The sequence below is a fragment of the Tarenaya hassleriana genome, unplaced genomic scaffold (genome assembly GCF_000463585.1).
Source record: "Tarenaya hassleriana unplaced genomic scaffold, ASM46358v1 Cleome5, whole genome shotgun sequence".
Lineage (NCBI taxonomy): Eukaryota > Viridiplantae > Streptophyta > Magnoliopsida > Brassicales > Cleomaceae > Tarenaya > Tarenaya hassleriana.
The window spans coordinates 1,976,197-1,992,786 of NW_010967707.1; the positions used below are offsets into that span (position 1 = coordinate 1,976,197).

General features: G+C 37.8%; 5 protein-coding genes across 28 annotated transcripts in view; 2 read left to right on the top strand and 3 right to left on the bottom strand.

The window, feature by feature from the left end:
• The window catches only part of LOC104826322 (protein kinase APK1A, chloroplastic-like), a 2,777-nt gene extending 311 nt beyond the window's left edge, over positions 1-2,466 (bottom strand). The window contains exons 1-7 of one of the 3 annotated variants that reach the window (XM_010558951.2): positions 2,386-2,466; positions 2,079-2,173; positions 1,197-1,522; positions 969-1,104; positions 735-877; positions 510-633; positions 16-417 (exon numbers count right to left, since the gene is read on the bottom strand). In XM_010558951.2, coding sequence (XP_010557253.2) covers positions 16-417; positions 510-633; positions 735-877; positions 969-1,104; positions 1,197-1,522; positions 2,079-2,121 — 1,174 coding nt within the window. In that variant the 5' untranslated portion in view covers positions 2,122-2,173; positions 2,386-2,466. Of the gene's footprint in view, positions 1-15; positions 418-509; positions 634-734; positions 878-968; positions 1,105-1,196; positions 1,523-2,069; positions 2,174-2,286; positions 2,309-2,385 lie in introns of those variants that run through there. The other 2 variants (XM_010558953.1, XM_019204113.1) reach the window with 2 other exon arrangements.
• Positions 2,467-4,953: 2,487 nt separating this feature from the next.
• Positions 4,954-6,577, top strand: LOC104826325 (CAX-interacting protein 4-like). The gene is made up of 2 exons (XM_010558964.2): positions 4,954-5,088; positions 5,327-6,577. Exon 2 carries the CDS (start codon positions 5,362-5,364, stop codon positions 6,352-6,354), a length of 993 nt encoding a protein of 330 aa, XP_010557266.1. The 5' UTR covers positions 4,954-5,088; positions 5,327-5,361; the 3' UTR covers positions 6,355-6,577.
• A 99-nt stretch (positions 6,578-6,676) lies between these two features.
• Positions 6,677-8,890, bottom strand: LOC104826323 (SOSS complex subunit B homolog). Of its 11 annotated transcripts, none has more exons than XM_010558954.2 (3): positions 8,742-8,890; positions 7,921-8,029; positions 6,677-7,189 (listed from the first exon to the last, which is right to left on the bottom strand). In XM_010558954.2, exons 2-3 carry the CDS (start codon positions 7,975-7,977, stop codon positions 6,767-6,769), a joined length of 480 nt encoding a protein of 159 aa, XP_010557256.1. In that variant the 5' UTR covers positions 7,978-8,029; positions 8,742-8,890; the 3' UTR covers positions 6,677-6,766. The 11 variants fall into 11 exon arrangements, with proteins under 11 accessions (XP_010557256.1, XP_019059659.1, XP_010557259.1 ...); XM_019204114.1 differs by lacking the exon at positions 8,742-8,890 and adding an exon at positions 8,295-8,714; XM_010558957.2 differs by lacking the exon at positions 8,742-8,890 and adding an exon at positions 7,269-7,357 and having other exon boundaries at positions 7,773-8,014.
• A 2,013-nt stretch (positions 8,891-10,903) lies between these two features.
• LOC104826327 lies at positions 10,904-12,800 on the top strand. 11 transcript variants are annotated; one of them, XR_773740.2, is made up of 5 exons: positions 10,904-11,050; positions 11,204-11,285; positions 11,393-11,509; positions 11,607-11,799; positions 11,890-12,800. XR_773740.2 is itself a non-coding variant. In XM_010558965.2 (4 exons), the coding sequence occupies exons 1-4, from the start codon at positions 10,932-10,934 to the stop codon at positions 11,941-11,943; spliced, it is 375 nt and encodes a 124-aa protein (XP_010557267.1). In that variant the 5' UTR covers positions 10,904-10,931; the 3' UTR covers positions 11,944-12,800. The 11 variants fall into 11 exon arrangements, 3 of the variants coding, with proteins under 3 accessions (XP_010557267.1, XP_010557269.1, XP_010557270.1); XR_773743.2 differs by having other exon boundaries at positions 11,893-12,800; XR_773744.2 differs by having other exon boundaries at positions 11,607-11,764; positions 11,887-12,800.
• Positions 12,801-14,326: 1,526 nt separating this feature from the next.
• The window catches only part of LOC104826328 (probable GTP-binding protein OBGM, mitochondrial), a 2,533-nt gene continuing 269 nt past the window's right edge, over positions 14,327-16,590 (bottom strand). The window contains exons 2-6 of one of the 2 annotated variants that reach the window (XM_010558969.1): positions 16,462-16,590; positions 16,254-16,362; positions 15,922-16,004; positions 15,766-15,828; positions 14,327-15,625 (exon numbers count right to left, since the gene is read on the bottom strand). In XM_010558969.1, the coding sequence (XP_010557271.1) occupies positions 14,543-15,625; positions 15,766-15,828; positions 15,922-16,004; positions 16,254-16,362; positions 16,462-16,590 (1,467 nt within the window). In that variant the 3' untranslated portion in view covers positions 14,327-14,542. Of the gene's footprint in view, positions 15,626-15,765; positions 15,829-15,921; positions 16,005-16,201; positions 16,363-16,461 lie in introns of those variants that run through there. The other variant, XM_010558970.1, reaches the window with a different exon arrangement.

The window sequence follows — 16,590 nt, forward strand, 5'->3', positions numbered from 1 at the left end:
CGGGCCCTTTGCCGCCAGCCATAGGCGATGGCTGACCATAACCGACCTTCGCTTTCTTGGCGATAACACTGTCACTGCTCCTTCGCGTCCTCCTCTCCCTCCTCGCGGCGTTAAGAGATTGGATCTGTTCGAGATGCGAGACAACCTCTTTCATGTTTGGTCTGAGCTTAATTTCCGTGGATAGGCATCTCATGGCGAGAGTAGCCACCTTATGTGCTTCTTCCATGGAGTACTGATCTTGGAGCCGGTTGTCAATAACCCGGAATACCCTTCTTTTGTTTGCAAGGTATGGTTTCGCCCACTCGACGAGGTTGTGCTCTCCGGTTGGACGGTTCTTGTCCACAGCTCGCCGTCCAGACAACATCTCCAGAAGCACAACCCCGAAGCTATAGACATCGCTCTTTGTTGTCAAATGACCTGTGGAAAGTTTCAGATTCAGTAAGAAGAAGAAGAAGAAGAAGAAGAAACCGATGACAGAAATAATGATCTGAAACTAGTTTGGAACTGACCGGTGGCAAGATATTCAGGAGCTGCATATCCGTAGGTACCCATGACCCGTGTAGAGACGTGGCTTTTATCATCCGTTGGCCCGTCCTTGGCCAACCCGAAGTCAGAAAGCTTTGCATTGTAGTCCTGTGGCCATGTCGAAGACGGTTTTTTCATCATAAAGCTTGAAACTTTTGCGGTTTTTTCGTGAGAATCACGTCATTGATTGTGAAAAAGTTGAAATATACCGAATCAAGAAGGATGTTGGAAGTCTTGAAGTCGCGGTATATCACTCGAGTCTCGGCACTGTGGAGAAAGGCAAGGCCTTTTGCCGCCCCAAGAGCCACTTTCAACCGGAGATTCCAAGACAAGGGTTGGAAATACGACCCCCCTGAAACCGAAATCAATTCGAATGTTGCGAATATTAAACAAAGGTTTTAGCTTTGACAGCATCTGGGGATTAACGAAGACGAAGAACATACTCCTGAAAAGATGATTCTCCAAGCTTCCCCGAGGCATGAACTCGTAGACAAGAAGCCGATGCTCGTCCTCCAAGCAATAACCGATCAACTTCATGAGATGACGATGAGAAAACTGCCCAAGGTAATTCACTTCGGCCTGCAACAACGATGGAACAGAAACCCTTTTCAGACGATCCACAGGCAAAGCTAATACAGCAAGAAGTAAACAAGAACTAGCTTTTAGCTTACCAGCCACTCCTTGTGACCTTGCCAACCATCTTGGTTAAGCCTTTTGACGGCTATAACCATACCGGTGCCTGGTTTCGTGGCGGTGAGAGCCACCTCATCAATCCATCCCTTGAAAACACAACCGAAGCCACCTTCACCAAGCACGCTGTCTGGTCTGAAATTCCGTGTTGCGGTTTTGAGATCGGAAAAGCCGAAACTCTTGAGGTTTGGTGACTGCAGGATCTCGCCCTCTGTCCGTGGAGTCGGCCGAACTGACATGGAAGAAGACTTGCTGCCTAAACTTCCCTTGTCGTTCCCATCCGAGCTCATGTACTTAGGACTTCCTCCTACACACCCACCGAAACAAACGTTAAGTTTCACATTTTTTTCCCCCAATAAGCATTTGCCTATAAATGGTTTGAAAGGATCTCAATAGCTTGTCTGAATCAGAAATCTCTGCATTATCATGCCCTTTGGCCTATATGTTCTGAAAACAAAAGCCGTGAATTGATTCAACGAGAAAGAGGACAACTTTCGGAAATATTAGTAATGTGCATAGATTTGTCGAAAAACATTTGCCTAACTGAGAGGCTAATGCCGTTACATTCCAACCACCAAAAACCTAACCTCCAATGGAAATATCAGAGATTTTCAGACAGAGAAACAAGTTTTAGCTTTCCAAAGTTCAAACAGGATCTTGTCGTGATGGAGCAGAGGGGAAAGATCCCACAACTCAAAAACCAGACATATCAAGACCCAAGAAGAAAACAAGACAAAGCGAAGAACAGTATCCACGCTGAAACCAGAAAGTTTCTATTTTTTATAATCCAAATTCGAGAATTTGATCAGTTAGCAAAAGAGATTATGAAAAAAAAGCATGAAACTTTGAAGTACCTGTCTTACCTGGACTCTCAGCTTTGACCCGGGCACTCATGCAAATCCCCATGGATGACCCTCGACGAACTTCAGATACAACCAAAGCTCTGCACACCTCTTTCCTATATTTCAGAAACATTGAATACAATAACCAAGACTTTATATCAATGTAAAAGCGAGACAGAAACAGATCCACTTGTCGGGAAAAAAAAGGGAAAAACAAAAGATTTACAACTTTTATCCGAAATGCATGCATGATCAAATCAATCAACTTTTCTGGTGGCAAAACAAATATAAAGCAAAAAAAAAAAAAAAAAAGAAGCAAGACTCCCACCAACTAGCAAACGAAGAAGTAATTCTTCACGGCCCCCCTTCTTTTTGTTTTAACCTTTTCACCCAGAAACAGAAGAGATAGAGAGAGAGAGGCCGGGAGATGGCATTAATGGCGTACGGTCCCACCTTAAAGCCCATCTCTCTCTCTTAAAATAATTTTAATTTATTTTCGCTGTTAATTAGTTTTGTCATCGTCATCGATCTTTCTTTCCCGAAAATCAAAATTCTTTCTTTCTTTTTTTTAATTAAGTTTCTTTTTTGGGTAGGAAGAAGAGAAGATGACGTCAGAAAGGATGAGTCTCCACTCGGGCGTTAAGTCGTTCTCGGCCATTAGATTCTCCCTTATTTTGTACTCCTCGATGCACAAAAAAATGGTATATATATATATATATATATATATATATATATGTTATATGATCGAACTATCCTTTAAATGTACACCTTTAAAAAAAAACCCGTCGTAACTCGATATTGAAATTACTAAATTATACGACGTATGCCATTTTTCAAGATTAGAATATCAATATCGGGGTTGCGATATTCACATTGTCCTTATATTTCAAATATAAATATGTTTCATTTTTTTTTTGTAACGATAAATATGATTCATTGACTTAGAACATTCATAAAATCGTGGCTCTAATATGAAACGGAGAAGTGGAAAACATAATTTTCTTTCGTTTGCTTTAGCTTCTTTCACGTGACAGCAATTTCCTTTGCTTCACGTGTTTATTGATATTATGTATCAATTGCATTTTTATAAAATATTTGATTTTTTTTTTTCGGTGGGATTTTAGGAAGATGCATGCATTCCATTCACGTGAAAATCTTCAATTTGCGTGTATTTTCGAGGATACCATGCATACTAAATATGAATCATCTTGAAAAAATTTTAATGATACATTGGAATAATGGATTTTTTTTCTTTTTTTATTATAATTCCGCATTTTATTCACTTGTAGTTATAATTAGAATCATATCCGAACCGTTTAAAAGTAAATAGTTAGTTTTTTTTGGAAGTGTTGAAGTTTCAACCGTTGCGAGTTCCCAATGTTTTTGTGATCGATGTGTTTTCAACACTTAAAAAATGATATTTTTTTTTAAATTTTTTTGTCGTGGCTTGTTGAAGTCAACAAAGAAAAACGAAAGAGAATGCAAATTGCAAGGTGTAAAAAACGCAAATTGCAAAAAAAAAAAAAAAAAAAAAAACCCATGTGGATAATGGTTTTAAAAATTAAATGAATCCAATTTGCACAAAAATGGTATATTTTAAGATTCATATATTTCAAAATCTGGAATCAAATAATGCCCGTGACACGATCTTCCCACCCAACTAAATATCCCTTTTCTTGTAATGTTTCCTTAGTTACAAACTTACAAGTTCTGCCTCTAGTTTCACATTTGATTATGACGTCATGGTCATATTTCTGGGCATGCATATTTAATGACAAAGATAAAACTTTTAAACGAATATCGTTCTCTAAATTATTACTTATTTATTGTGGTTTTGAATCATACAAGACATATAATGTTGCAGATACCGGAAAATTTTTAGTCACAACTCACGGGACCTATCCAATATAAGAGCAACAAATGGTATAATACAACTCATTATATCCCAATGAAAATATAAAACAAAAACAAAAAATACTTATTCTTATAATTCTTAGTCACATAAAAGTTTTCAAAACTTGAATCGCGAACTAAAATACCAGAAAACTAAAAGAGATTGAAAGTGACTCATGGATTTCATGTATATAATTAATTATTTTACATGTCGTATTATGAACCATTACAATGACTGCGTATTTAGGGGTAGTTTTTTCTTTCTAAAAATGTTTTTGGCTCAACATCTCCTAGCTTTAAATTTAATTATAAGTTGGACGTTTCAAGAATCGGTTCGGGTTCAGGACGATAATATATCGGTTTTATAAAAATAGATACCACTCGATTTTTATATTATATCGATTCGGTTTGTCTTGGTTCTGGTTTTTTTTTAAAGATAGATTTTCTTTAAAATTGTACAATTTTTCGGGATTTTTAGAATTTAGTTCGGTTCAATTTTGGTTCTAAAAAATTCGGTTTTCTAAAAATAATACCGTTCAGAAATTTAAAATGATGCGAATTGAAAAAAATACTATATTTTTCGATTCGATTCAATTATGAAGAAACGAACAGAAACTTCCACACTTAATTATAACGGACACATATCCGGAGGGTGTAAACGCGATTGCCCGACCGTTTGTTTGACTTGTGCTTTCGAACGGCCTTCTGGGACCCACATAAACAGGTGTCCGCACAACGCTTGTTTGACACGTGGCACATCTTAATGTTTATGGAAAATAAAAATTGAACGTTCTCTTAAACAATTCAGGAACCCATTTAATGACATTGTTTGGCACTAAAAATATTATTCGAATACATTAATATTTGAAAGCAATAACTATTTCCAACAAAACAGTGAAACAATATTTTAGGGGTTTAAATGGAAGAATCTCAGAAGTATTGGGGCAAACCTGCAAAAAGGAAAAAACTAAAGGCGGTTTCCTTTTTTTTACATTGCAGAAATTAGTGCACAAATGTCCGGATGCTGGGTCTCTCTCTCTCTCTCTCTGGACAGAATCGGAGAGGACTTCGTCTCTCTCGCTCTTCTTTTTCCATCGGCACAGGATACTCCTCCGTTAGGGTTATTCTGTCAGACCTGGTAAATGTTTCTTCCGTTTCTGTTTTTAATCAATCGGCTGCAGTCGTAATTGGAACCCTAGAACGTTGTATGTCAACCAGCGAATTTGTATATGGGTTTTGATGATCTTGGGTTGAAATTTCCCTCGCTTTATGTTTAGTTGGGAATTCGATTGGATTAATTTGGGGATAATTCCGAGTTGGTAGAATCTATTGCTTACTTTCTTTCAGATTATGACATTTTAGGGTTTCGTTTACAGGTTATAAAAAGGAGAGATTTTAGGGTTTCGAGAAGATGCCGGCCACAGCAGGGAGGGTTCGTATGCCTGCAAACAACCGGGTCCATAGCAGTGCAGCTTTGCAGACCCACGGTATATGGCAGAGTGCGATTGGATATGATCCTTACGCGCCCACCAACAAAGATGAACCGAAGAACACCCAGCAGAAATCCGCAGATCCTGAGAACGCATATGCAAGCTTTCAGGGTCTGTTGGCGCTAGCCCGTATAACTGGCTCGAACAATGACGAGGCTCGTGGTGCTTGTAAGAAGTGTGGCCGTGTTGGGCACTTGACTTTTCAGTGTAGGAACTTTCTGAGTGTTAAGGAGGATAAGGAGAAAGACCCTGCAGAGATTGAGGCTGCAGTTATGTCAGGGTTGGAGAAAATCAAGAGCAGTGTTGGCAAGGGTGGGGCCAAGGCTGACGAGAGTAGCGAAGAGGAGGAAGAGGACAGCGAGAGTTCTGATTCCGAGGTTGATTCAGAGATTGAGAAAATTATAGCGGAGAGGTATGGGAAGAAGGGGAGTGGCAAGAAGCAATCATCGACGAGGAAGAAAGACATGGATTCTGATTCATCAGATGAATCTGATTCTGATTCAGGAGATAGGGAGAGGAGGCGGAGATCGAAGAAGAGGAAGGCTCACAAGAGGGGAAGTACTAGGGATTCAGATGATGAGGATGAAAATAAGAGTAAGAGAAGAAAGGACAGGAGAAGAAGAAAGAGGGAGGATGATGAGTCTTCGGACAAGGATGCTGATAGAAGGCGGCATGGGAGAAAGAGTAGGAGGGAGAAGAGTAGAAGGAGAAGCCGACATAACTATTCAGATGAATCTGATTCAGAAGTCTCGGTGGACACTGACGATAGACGACAAAAGCGGAGGAGCAAGGTGGCAGCTTCTTCTGATTCCGATGGCAGTTTCTCTGGCGGCGATGGCCCACGTGCTGGAAGGGGTTCTTCTAAGCGGTCTGAGAAGAAATGCAGGAAGCGCCACCACAGAGATTACGAGTAGAGAGATCTGTCGGAAGCAAGACCCCTCGTTTCTCTGGCGGTGATGTCCAGGCCTCGAACTCGTTTGTATCGTTTCGTTAATAAATAAATAAAAAAAACCAAAAGCTTCAAGCTTGTGAATAATGTGATGCTGAATTTGTGTTTATCGTCAGTGTTTTCAACCCTTTGCTGGAACGCATGAAAGGTGCTTACTTTTTTTTTCCAAGTCGTGATAGTTTCTGTGAGTTTAAATATGTCTTCAACGTATCAGGAAGTCATTGTTAATTGTGTATTCGATTTTTCCGGAATCAAAGTTTTGAATTTGCTTAATTTTGATTCGAAAAAATACAATATTTTTCTTTACCAACATGTATAAGCGTTATCATGTCTGTACAAAGCGATTGGATTCAAAGCTCTGCAACCCAAATCATCAATCAACGCATAGGAGGAAAGATCTGAGAATAAGGGGAAGCGACCATCTCTTGAATGTACCTCTTGGGATTGGTCGGATCAAGCTTCCAATGGATCTCGCTCATGTTTGGAGTTTCAACAAACACCATCGCAAACTCTCCTGTCTTCTCCATCTTCCCTCTCTTCCCGGCTCTGAGAACGAGTCCATGGTTTCGGACATAAGAGAATATACCACTGGTTAGCCTCACTATGTCCCCTGGCTCGAAGGCTTCGCACTCGTTGCCCCACAACTGCGTGTGAACCGCTGCTGTCTGGTCTGCCGCCAGGACCAAACATGTCTTCCCGTTTGGTCCAGGACTCGGTTTGCCCTTTTCGAGGATGATGAAAGCCGTGTTTATGTTGTTCTGAGCCGCTGGGACTATGTCCTTTAGCAAAACCTGCATCTCCTGCAAAATCCCTAATATTGAATCAGATTGAATTCAAATGGAACATTCGATTCTTCGCATCGGATTCACAGAACTCAACGGATGTTACGAGAACGAGCATGTGAAGGGTTGAATGGAACCGATCGCCCACAGAGATCTTTACAAGATCAGTCGAGACTTCCCCTCCAACTGTGGATTCAGAACAACGAAAGGGGCAGATCACGAAGATCCATTACAAGCATATCAGGGGAAAAAACATAGGCACCTGAATACGTAACCCACTCAAGCAAACATATAGAAGCAAAGACCATTAGAGAATGAATAGTACGGCAGACACCAAAGTTCATATTTTTCAAACATATCAAGTAAGGCTGAAACTATACACAAAGGTGAATCGCGAATATAAATTCCAGATCTAAACTAGTAGAGCTAATTCAAATCACAATAACAACTAGCTAGCACAATAACAGTACCGCGTTTTGGGTTCTTGCATTGGGAGATAATTCTACAGAAGTTGCCAACAAAGGACCGCTTGGCAAGTTGGGGACTCAGAACGGAGACACAATGTGTCCTCTGCGAAATGGCAGAGGAAACCCATACCCACCTGTTCTACAATGTCATAGTTGGTTAACTGAGCGAGCCAAGGATGGAAGCCGACACAGACGGATGAACTCAAAGTTGCTGCTGCAATCCACCCTTTATCAGGTGTGGAAAGAACGAAATAACCGGATTTTTAACGGAAAGAAACGGACCGAAATGGAGATTATCAAGCAAATCGACCGCACCATGAGGGACACTCTCATCTCCATTGACAGGGGTGAAAAACAGCAAGACAAAAGCTGCCTTGAAGATTGGTTTTATCTGACAGAGAGCATCCGTTAGCAACCATTAGCGATAACAAATATTACTGTAACAGCTATTGAGCTGATTTAGCTACCACTTGGCATGGGTGTCCTACTTTTGCGGAATCAAGAGGCTGACATGTACAACAAACGGTTCTTTTGATCTATACATTAACATTTTACACCAAAAAAAAACTAGCGAGCACACAAGACGAAATGCAAATTCAAATAGAAGCAGAAAAAACCAGAATCGAGCGAACAAACAATCACCATAATCCAATTACCAAATCGAACAAGGCGAGCAAGTTAATCTGAAGGACGAACACACAAACTAGGGTTTCCAATCAGGAGCTCACTTCCCAGACGGCCCACAAACCCGAACCAAAGCTAGGGTTTTTACAAGAAATTCCACGAATTCGAGCCCAACCCAGATGAAATATGTGCCTATTTCGTTCAAACATTTAGTCGAACATATTGCATGCGCCACTAAAGACCAAAACCCATATACCTAAGAACAAAATCCTGAATTATAAAATATAATTGAAGCCAACAATTGTATGATTCCACTATCTCACAGAAAAATCATATCTTAAATTCAAGAACAAACACTAAATCAGAAAGTAGAAAGACAACAGCCGCGGCAAAAATACGAACAAAATCTATACCTCATAAATTAACAGACTGCTTATAAGCGAAATTGAACAGAATAACATGTCAAAGTTTAGATTTACCTTTTCGAAAATGAAAATGAAAATGCAGATGAAACTCGACAAGAATCGCAACTTATCAAAGGAAGAATCTGGATCACTTTGTTGGTGATTTGGAAAAAAAGGAAAAAACGTTGTTTGAGAGGTTAGAGAATTAGGGTTTGTAGAAGTTGGATTTTCAGAATTAAAATAAAATGATTATTGTATGGTGGGTTAATTGGGCTAATTAGGCTAATTTTGTAAGCCCATGGTTTTAATGGGTTAAGTCCATTAAACCCATTAAATAAAAATGACCAAATAATTGTTCTAAATATAATTATTGGGTTGGGTTTAGTGGATAAACCCAACCCAATTTCACATCACTAAGCATAAGCACGTTTTAGAGTTGCCTATAAGATCATCAGGAACGGTTCGGATAGCATCGACTAACATCACCGAAAACATTGTTAAAATACTTTTACGAGAGGGTTTTATCGAAAACGTAAGGAAACATCGAAAAAACAACCAATATTTTTTTATTAGAGAGAAAATGACATTTTCGACTCTGTAAGATGTGACCTTTTCATACACGAATTTTTAATTTGATAAAAGACTACACCAAATTATCAAATGTGCCAAATTGATACACGAACTATCCAATTTAACTGCAATTTCCTACACAATACGAAAACGGTGTTAAGTGTCCGTTAAATGCTGATGTGGTACGCCACGTGGCGGCTGACGTGGTACGCCACGTGGCGGCTGACGTGGCACGCCACATAGATTTTTTGCCACATTAGCATGCCACGTCGGATTTTTAAAAAAATTCCGAAAAAATATGAAAAAAAAATCGATTTAAAAAAAAATAAAAGTAAAATAAATAAACAGCAAAATATATATATACATATATATTCATATCTATATACAAATAAAAATATAAATATATATACAAAATAAAAAAACATACACATATATATACAAACATCTATACAAATATATATACATATACATATAAACAAATATATTTATATATACATATACATATATATGTATATATATACATATGCATATACATACATACATATATACAAAATAAAAAAAATCATATATATATATATTCATATCCACATATAAATACAAATATAAATATAAATACTTCTATGTATATATATTTCTATATATATCAAATAAAAATATACACATATATACATGCATTTATACAAATATATATGCATATACATACATACAAGTATATTTATATATATACATATATAAAAAATAAAAAGCAAAAAAATACACATACATATACATATATATTCATATCTATATACAAATACAAATATAAACATATATACTCCTACATATATACATATATATTTTTTATTATGTATATATATGTATGTATGTATGTATGTATATGTATATATATACATATATATGTATTTATATATGTATATGTATATATAAATATATTTGTTTGTATGTATATGTATATATATTTGTATATATATATGTGTATGTTTTTTTATTTTGTATATATATTTATATTTTTATTTGTATATAGATATGAATATATATGTATATATATATTTTGCTGTTTATTTATTTTATTTTTAATTTTTTTTAAAATTTCGATTTTTTTCATATTTTTTGGATTTTTTTTAAAAAAATCCGGCGTGTCATGCTGATGTGGCAAAAAATCTATGTTGCGTGCCACGTCAACTGCTACGTGGCGTGCCACGTCAGCGGTTAACGGACACTGCACCGTTTTCAGATTGTGTAGAAAATTGCAATTAAATTGGGTAATTTGTGTATCAATTTGACAAATTTGATAATTTGGTGTAGTTTTTTGTCAAATTAAAAATTCGTGTAAGAAAAGGTCACATTTTACAAAGTATGTGTAGAAAAATGTCATTTTCCTTTAATTAAATACGAAAAAAATATCACACACCCGAAACTTAGATGTGACCTAAATAGTACAATGAAGTGATTTGAATATTATATATATATATATATATATATATATATAGGAAAAGAGAATCATATGGAATGGACTCTACTTGTTTACATACATATACATGAACAAGGGAGGCCCATTAGCTTATGAGGCGGAGGTATTGGGCCTTGGCCCAAAATTCATATTTGAACTTTTTTATATTTATAAAAAATAATTTAAAAACAACTGGGCGGGTTTTTCTAGGGTTTTATTCCTGTTTTCGTAGCTCGGCGAAGAAGATGATGGTGTACGAAGTGTTGAGAGAGATTCTCAAGATCCAGAAGTCTCGAAGGATCGTATCTTACGCTGGATTCTACTGCTTCACTGCTGCTTTGACTTTCTTCTATACCAACAACACGTATCTTCTCTCCCATCCATTTCTTCTCATCTCCATTTTTCTTTTACGAAAAATTGCAATTTCACTTATGATTTGTCGTCTCTCTGATTTCGCATGTTTTTCTTGTCCAAATTCATCTCGCTTTGATGGGGTTAATGGATTCGGATGTGGCAGAACAAGAGCAGGATTTTCGAGAGCGGATCAGTTTTATGCATCTTACCCAGCCGGCACAGAGCTTCTTACAGACACTGCCAAGGTAATGTTCTCTTCAGCTAGCTTGGATTATTGGATTATGATATAGTAAGGGATTTGATGTTGTAAAATGCAAACTCCTGAAATGGGTATGGTTGTGGGGGTGGATAGCTGTACAAAGCGGCGCTTGGGAATTGCTTTGAATCGGAGGAATGGGGTCCGATCGAGTTCTCCATAATGGCTAAGCATTTTGAGCGTCAGGGGAAATCACCTTACGCTTACCACTCTGTAAGTTTCTTTATCAGTCTCTTCTCTCTCTTTTTTTTTTGCAAATTTTGTGTCTATTTCCATCCAAATGATACCCAATTCCTTGTACCAAAAAAAGGCAGGAAAACTCAGGGAATTAGCAGTTATACACAGTCATTGTATGTAGCAGAGTCTATACTCCGGATGAACTAGGGAGAAAAAAAGTAGAAAGATGCGAAATTTATGGGTTGGAATCCTATTCCGGTGCCCTCAAGCCGTGTATGCTTTGATAATGGAGTATGTATTCTTCATCTTGGTTGGTTGTTTATGTGGTAAAATCCTTGTGCCTTTAGGCCCTTTACCATGTTTCTTCTTGTTCTGGACTAAGACTAACCTTTTCTCCTTTTGAAATGTGGTAGCAGCAGCAATACATGGCTCATCTTCTTTCTCTCGGACAACTTGATGGAAGTGGCTAAGCTTGGCACATATACGCATGTATATATATGAGCGAGACTCATTGGAAGCTTGATCCGACCAATCCGAAAAGGTACATTCAAGACATGGTTGCTTCCCCTTGTTCCCAGATCTTTCCTCCTATGCATTGATTTATGATTTGGGTTGCAGAGCTTTAGAGCCAATCACTTTGTATAGATATGGAGTCACTTGTAACGATTATGTTGAGTTTCTTCTCCCTGTTATGGGTTGTAGGAATCGAATCCGATATACCTAAGCAACTTCTCCATGATCAATCAAATCACACTGTCACTACTTGAATTGGATCCAGGGTTGTGCTTGCTTAAGAGAAGTTTTGAGATTTAGGTCTGCCGTCTGTGTTCTTCAAAGTGTCTTTGTTCATGAATCCATGCCTTGCTATTTCTGAAAGCTGTTGTTTTTGTTTGAATTTGTTTTCGAGTTAACTAATGTGTTCGATCCATGGGCTTGAATCTAGAAGGCCCAGATGCTCCAAACATCCAATCGTGTATATGTGTATGATTATTTATCATGGTTAAATTAAAAAATATATAAAATTTATGATTCCACAGCACTCACAAAAGTCAAACAACACCAAATCTTAAGTTTTTTTCTTCAGATTTTACAACTCAAATATAAAAAGTTACAAAATCATACACGAACATTACCCACACAGATTTGACAATGCAAATTAAGCAGCAGAAATACAAACCAAAAGGCAAAGTTATCAAATCATGCAACTTATGCCCATTGCTTTATTCAAAAACACATATTCAGAGACATTACTTCCATCTTCATTCTTCATATATATATACATATATATATATATATAGAAGATGTTTGGAGATTCATCGTGACTCAGCATTTGCAGCCAGAACCGCAGCTGCAGTTTGATCCACAACTGCAGTTGTCGCACTCATTCTTGTTGTTGTTCCTCTCGCAGCTTCGTATTTCACATACACATTTAAATTATTTCATTCATTATTATACATTAAATATATGTATTAAATTCTTTCAAATTATCTATCCAACTAAAAGTGGTCTCCGACTCAATTATGCAGGAAAAATATCTCAAAAAACCCAATATTTTTTAGTTATTTTATGTATATGATTTCATGTAGTACTTAAACATATCTTGCAAATTCGAGTTTCTTAATTATATGTGTATATATATATATATATATAAACGTGTGTATATATATGAACTTGATGACTTACTTGCAAGAGTCGCCGCAGCTGCAGTTGGAGCCACATCCACAGTTAGAGCCTGCCATTGTTTTCTCTTCTTTCAATTATCTCTTCTTCTTCTTTTTCTTCTTTGCTTGCTGATGCTTTTGTATGTGGCAACGGCTGGCTATTTATAATGGAGGAGAACAAGATTTTGTGTTGTATCAGCCGTACACGTGGCAGAATCTTACACGCCCATATTATTTTTGTTCCAAAGAATATTAAAGTAAGGATTTACTTCGTCAGATTAGACGAGTTGGGGTTATGATATTCTCATCATCATGGAAACCTCCAATCCAATGGATAATAATATTTTTTCCATTTAGGGTATATTTTACTCTGATTCGCTCGCAGTTCATACCGTATTTATAATATAATATTATACCGTTGAAGTTACAACAAATACATATTGATTTAGAGATTGATATTAATTTTTCAGATACTGAAAAATCTAGTGTTTTGACAGAGACAGAAAATATAACGAAGCTAAAATAATTTTTTTTATTATTATATTTACTTTCGAAAAAAATAAATTTAACAAAAAATGATAGTCTTTCAGTAACCGAATGATTTAAAAGTTTCAATAAGTCAAATTGATACACAAAAGTCTAAGTTTCTACATAGAATAAAAAGATCGATATTTACCTGCTACCCGCAACAGATTTTTTTTAAAAAAAAGGCATGAAGCATGCCGCTTTAATACATACACATACACATGCATTTATATATATAAGTCAACTCACAATAAAAAATTATCTATATTAAGCGACAAGTATAATGTATATCTTCTTTGTATTATATTATGCCGTACGAATATATTATAAGGAATATGAATATTTCTATTTTTGAGACGGTCATATGACGATGCGCCGAGGGTTTATGTTTTTCCACTAATTAATATATGTAGTTGCGTGGTATTGTTTTTTCAAATAAATAATATATATATATATATATAGGTTGCGTGGAATAATGTAGAGGGGGGAGGTGGGCTCAAATGGTCCTTGGCCTTTCAAGATGGGGAAATTGCATTTTCTTGGCCCTTTTTCGCAATTATTTGTGACCTTTCCGTTATGGAAAACTCGAAGAAGGAAACAAAAATAGATTATTTTATTTAACGGTCGTATTTTGGGTATAATGTCAGAAACTAGAACTGATATTTTATTTTGGTCGGATGAACTTCAAGAGATGGATTTTGTATCTGTTGTAATACAAAACTCGAACTTCATGTCTCTTTCTACATCACAAGACAATGAAACGTCGAATTCCATGACAATGTTTCAGTCTACTTCCTCCGGTAAAATATTCCACCAATTAGTCGCCGGAAAGTTACCGGAAAATCTCAGGGACCAAACTCATGGCAACAAACAAGAAACAGAACTAGTCAGCACAGATATTCTCCAGCCGTAATCTATCCGAATCATCACCGCCATTCACCAGCATCTTCAGACCATCTTTAAGCTCTTCTACACCTTCTCCTAAAACCGCACAAACCGGAAAGATCGAAACTCCATGAACCCTTCTCTCTAGTTCTTCCAATCTTTGATCCGAGCCCGACTCATCGATCTTATTCGCGACGATCAAGGAAGGTCGATCTGATAAACCCTCTTGATGAAACTCAAGTTCCATCACCAGATCCTTCAGTTGTCTCCACGGCATGATCCCTTTCCGGCCATCAAGTCCGGATGCCAAGTCCACTACGTATGCAAGAACCTTGGTGCGTTCGATGTGTCGGAGAAAGTTGTGGCCTAATCCACGGTTCTGATGAGCACCCTTTATGAGACCTGGAATATCAGCAACTGTGATGGAGAAATCTTCGAAGTTTACATTACCTAAGTTGGGCCGTAGTGTCGTGAACGCGTAATGTCCTACACGGGGTTTAGCCCTGGATAATGCCCCGAGAAGGGTGCTCTTCCCTGCGTTTGGCATACCGACGAGGCCAACATCAGCTATGCTCTTCAGTTCGAGTATCAGAACGGATTCGGAACCCGGTAAACCAGACCTCAGACTCAAGTTTTCGTCATCAGATGCAGCTTCATCATTTATGCTCGAGAGATTATTTTGATGGATCACGGGTTTCGCAGATTTGCTGCTTTTCCAAACGTTTGTTGCGCAAATACTTCCCAAACCACCTTCACCGCCGCGAGCAACGATTATTCTCTGACCTTGGTGTCTTAATTCAGCAACATTATACATGATTTGATCCATGTCATCTTCTCCATCACCTTCGGTAACCTTTTGAGCACTTACTGGACTACGTAAATCCTCTTTCGCTGTAGCAACATGATCGGTTTTGGGAATAGTTTCATGATGAATGTCGTCAGGGTTCTCAGCTGCGGGATCTCCGGCCAGACTCCCAGGAAGCTCCCATGGATCCAAATCTTTCGACGTGTCCTCTTCAACATGCGATGTGATTTCACCTTTCACAAGATGAATCACAGTCCCGACTGGTACTTGCACAATCTGTGAAAAAAAGGGGACAAAATCTCAGTATGCAGAATAATAGTATAGATATTCGAAAATGGTAATCAAACAAGAAAAAGTAGCAGCAGCATAATCAGAGATTCAAACAGAAAAGCTAAAGATGAACAATCGATTAGAACCTTGTCTTCTCCCCTGGTCCCTATCCTGTTCTTGGAAGATCCTGGACCGCCTTTTCCAGATTTCTGCGGAACTCAACTCACAAAAGATTTGCCGATTTCGGTATCAGAAAGACAAATCTATGAAGCATCTTTTCCAGAGGGAGAAATTATACGTACAACATGAGGTTGAAGCCCGCTGAAATCCCAAATGGCGTGTGTGCTCTCTAGAATTACGTCACCTCCTCTCCCACCATTACCACCTTAACAAAGTACAAACAGAGAAACACAAACACAAGAAACAACATTCAAAGCCCATGATTTTGATTCATCATCAAAAAGGGTGAATTTAACTTGTCTAAGTGTAATCATTATCAATCTATCAACAGAACGGGCTCAGACATTTCAAGCAACAATTCAATATTACTTCAGGAAACAACGATGCAGCCATTGAACATACGTTTGATGTTTTGTTCGAACCGATAATTGCAGATAATACCATGGAACAGTACCATCAGGTCTTCCACGGCGATCAGTGCGGCTTCGACGGATACTGGAACAGCCTCCGCCGCCGTCACCGCCCTTGGCGTACAGTGTAAATCTGTCTCTCATTCTTGTCTCCTGAAGAACACAGACAGGGGGGAGTACACCAAACTCAGTCCAAAGCACACGACACAGAGAAGCATATAGTTCACAAAAATAAAGAACGATGGAATTCACCTGTAGCGGCGCAACCTTCGCCTTCTTCTCCGTAGAATCTGAGTAGAACACCATGGAAGACGTCATCCATGGCGGATTCCGAATTCTTCGCAAAGTTTCCAAACATCGTACGGAAACAGACGCGCGGTT

What these genes read in the sequence shown, in the direction of transcription:
- LOC104826327 (XM_010558965.2), top strand. Translation starts at nt 10,932, where the DNA reads ATGATGGTGTACGAAGTGTTGAGAGAGATTCTCAAGATCCAGAAGTCT. An exon ending in TTCTTCTATACCAACAACAC is followed by an intron (nt 11,051 to 11,203) that starts GTATCTTCTCTC and finishes CGGATGTGGCAG; the next exon opens with AACAAGAGCAGGATTTTCGA. An exon ending in TTCTTACAGACACTGCCAAG is followed by an intron (nt 11,286 to 11,392) that starts GTAATGTTCTCT and finishes GGGGGTGGATAG; the next exon opens with CTGTACAAAGCGGCGCTTGG.
- LOC104826323 (XM_010558954.2), bottom strand. Translation starts at nt 7,977, where the DNA reads ATGGAGATGAGAGTGTCCCTCATGGTGCGGTCGATTTGCTTGATAATC. An exon ending in GCTTGATAATCTCCATTTCG is followed by an intron (nt 7,190 to 7,920) that starts GTCCGTTTCTTT and finishes GGGATTTTGCAG; the next exon opens with GAGATGCAGGTTTTGCTAAA.
- LOC104826325 (XM_010558964.2), top strand. Translation starts at nt 5,362, where the DNA reads ATGCCGGCCACAGCAGGGAGGGTTCGTATGCCTGCAAACAACCGGGTC.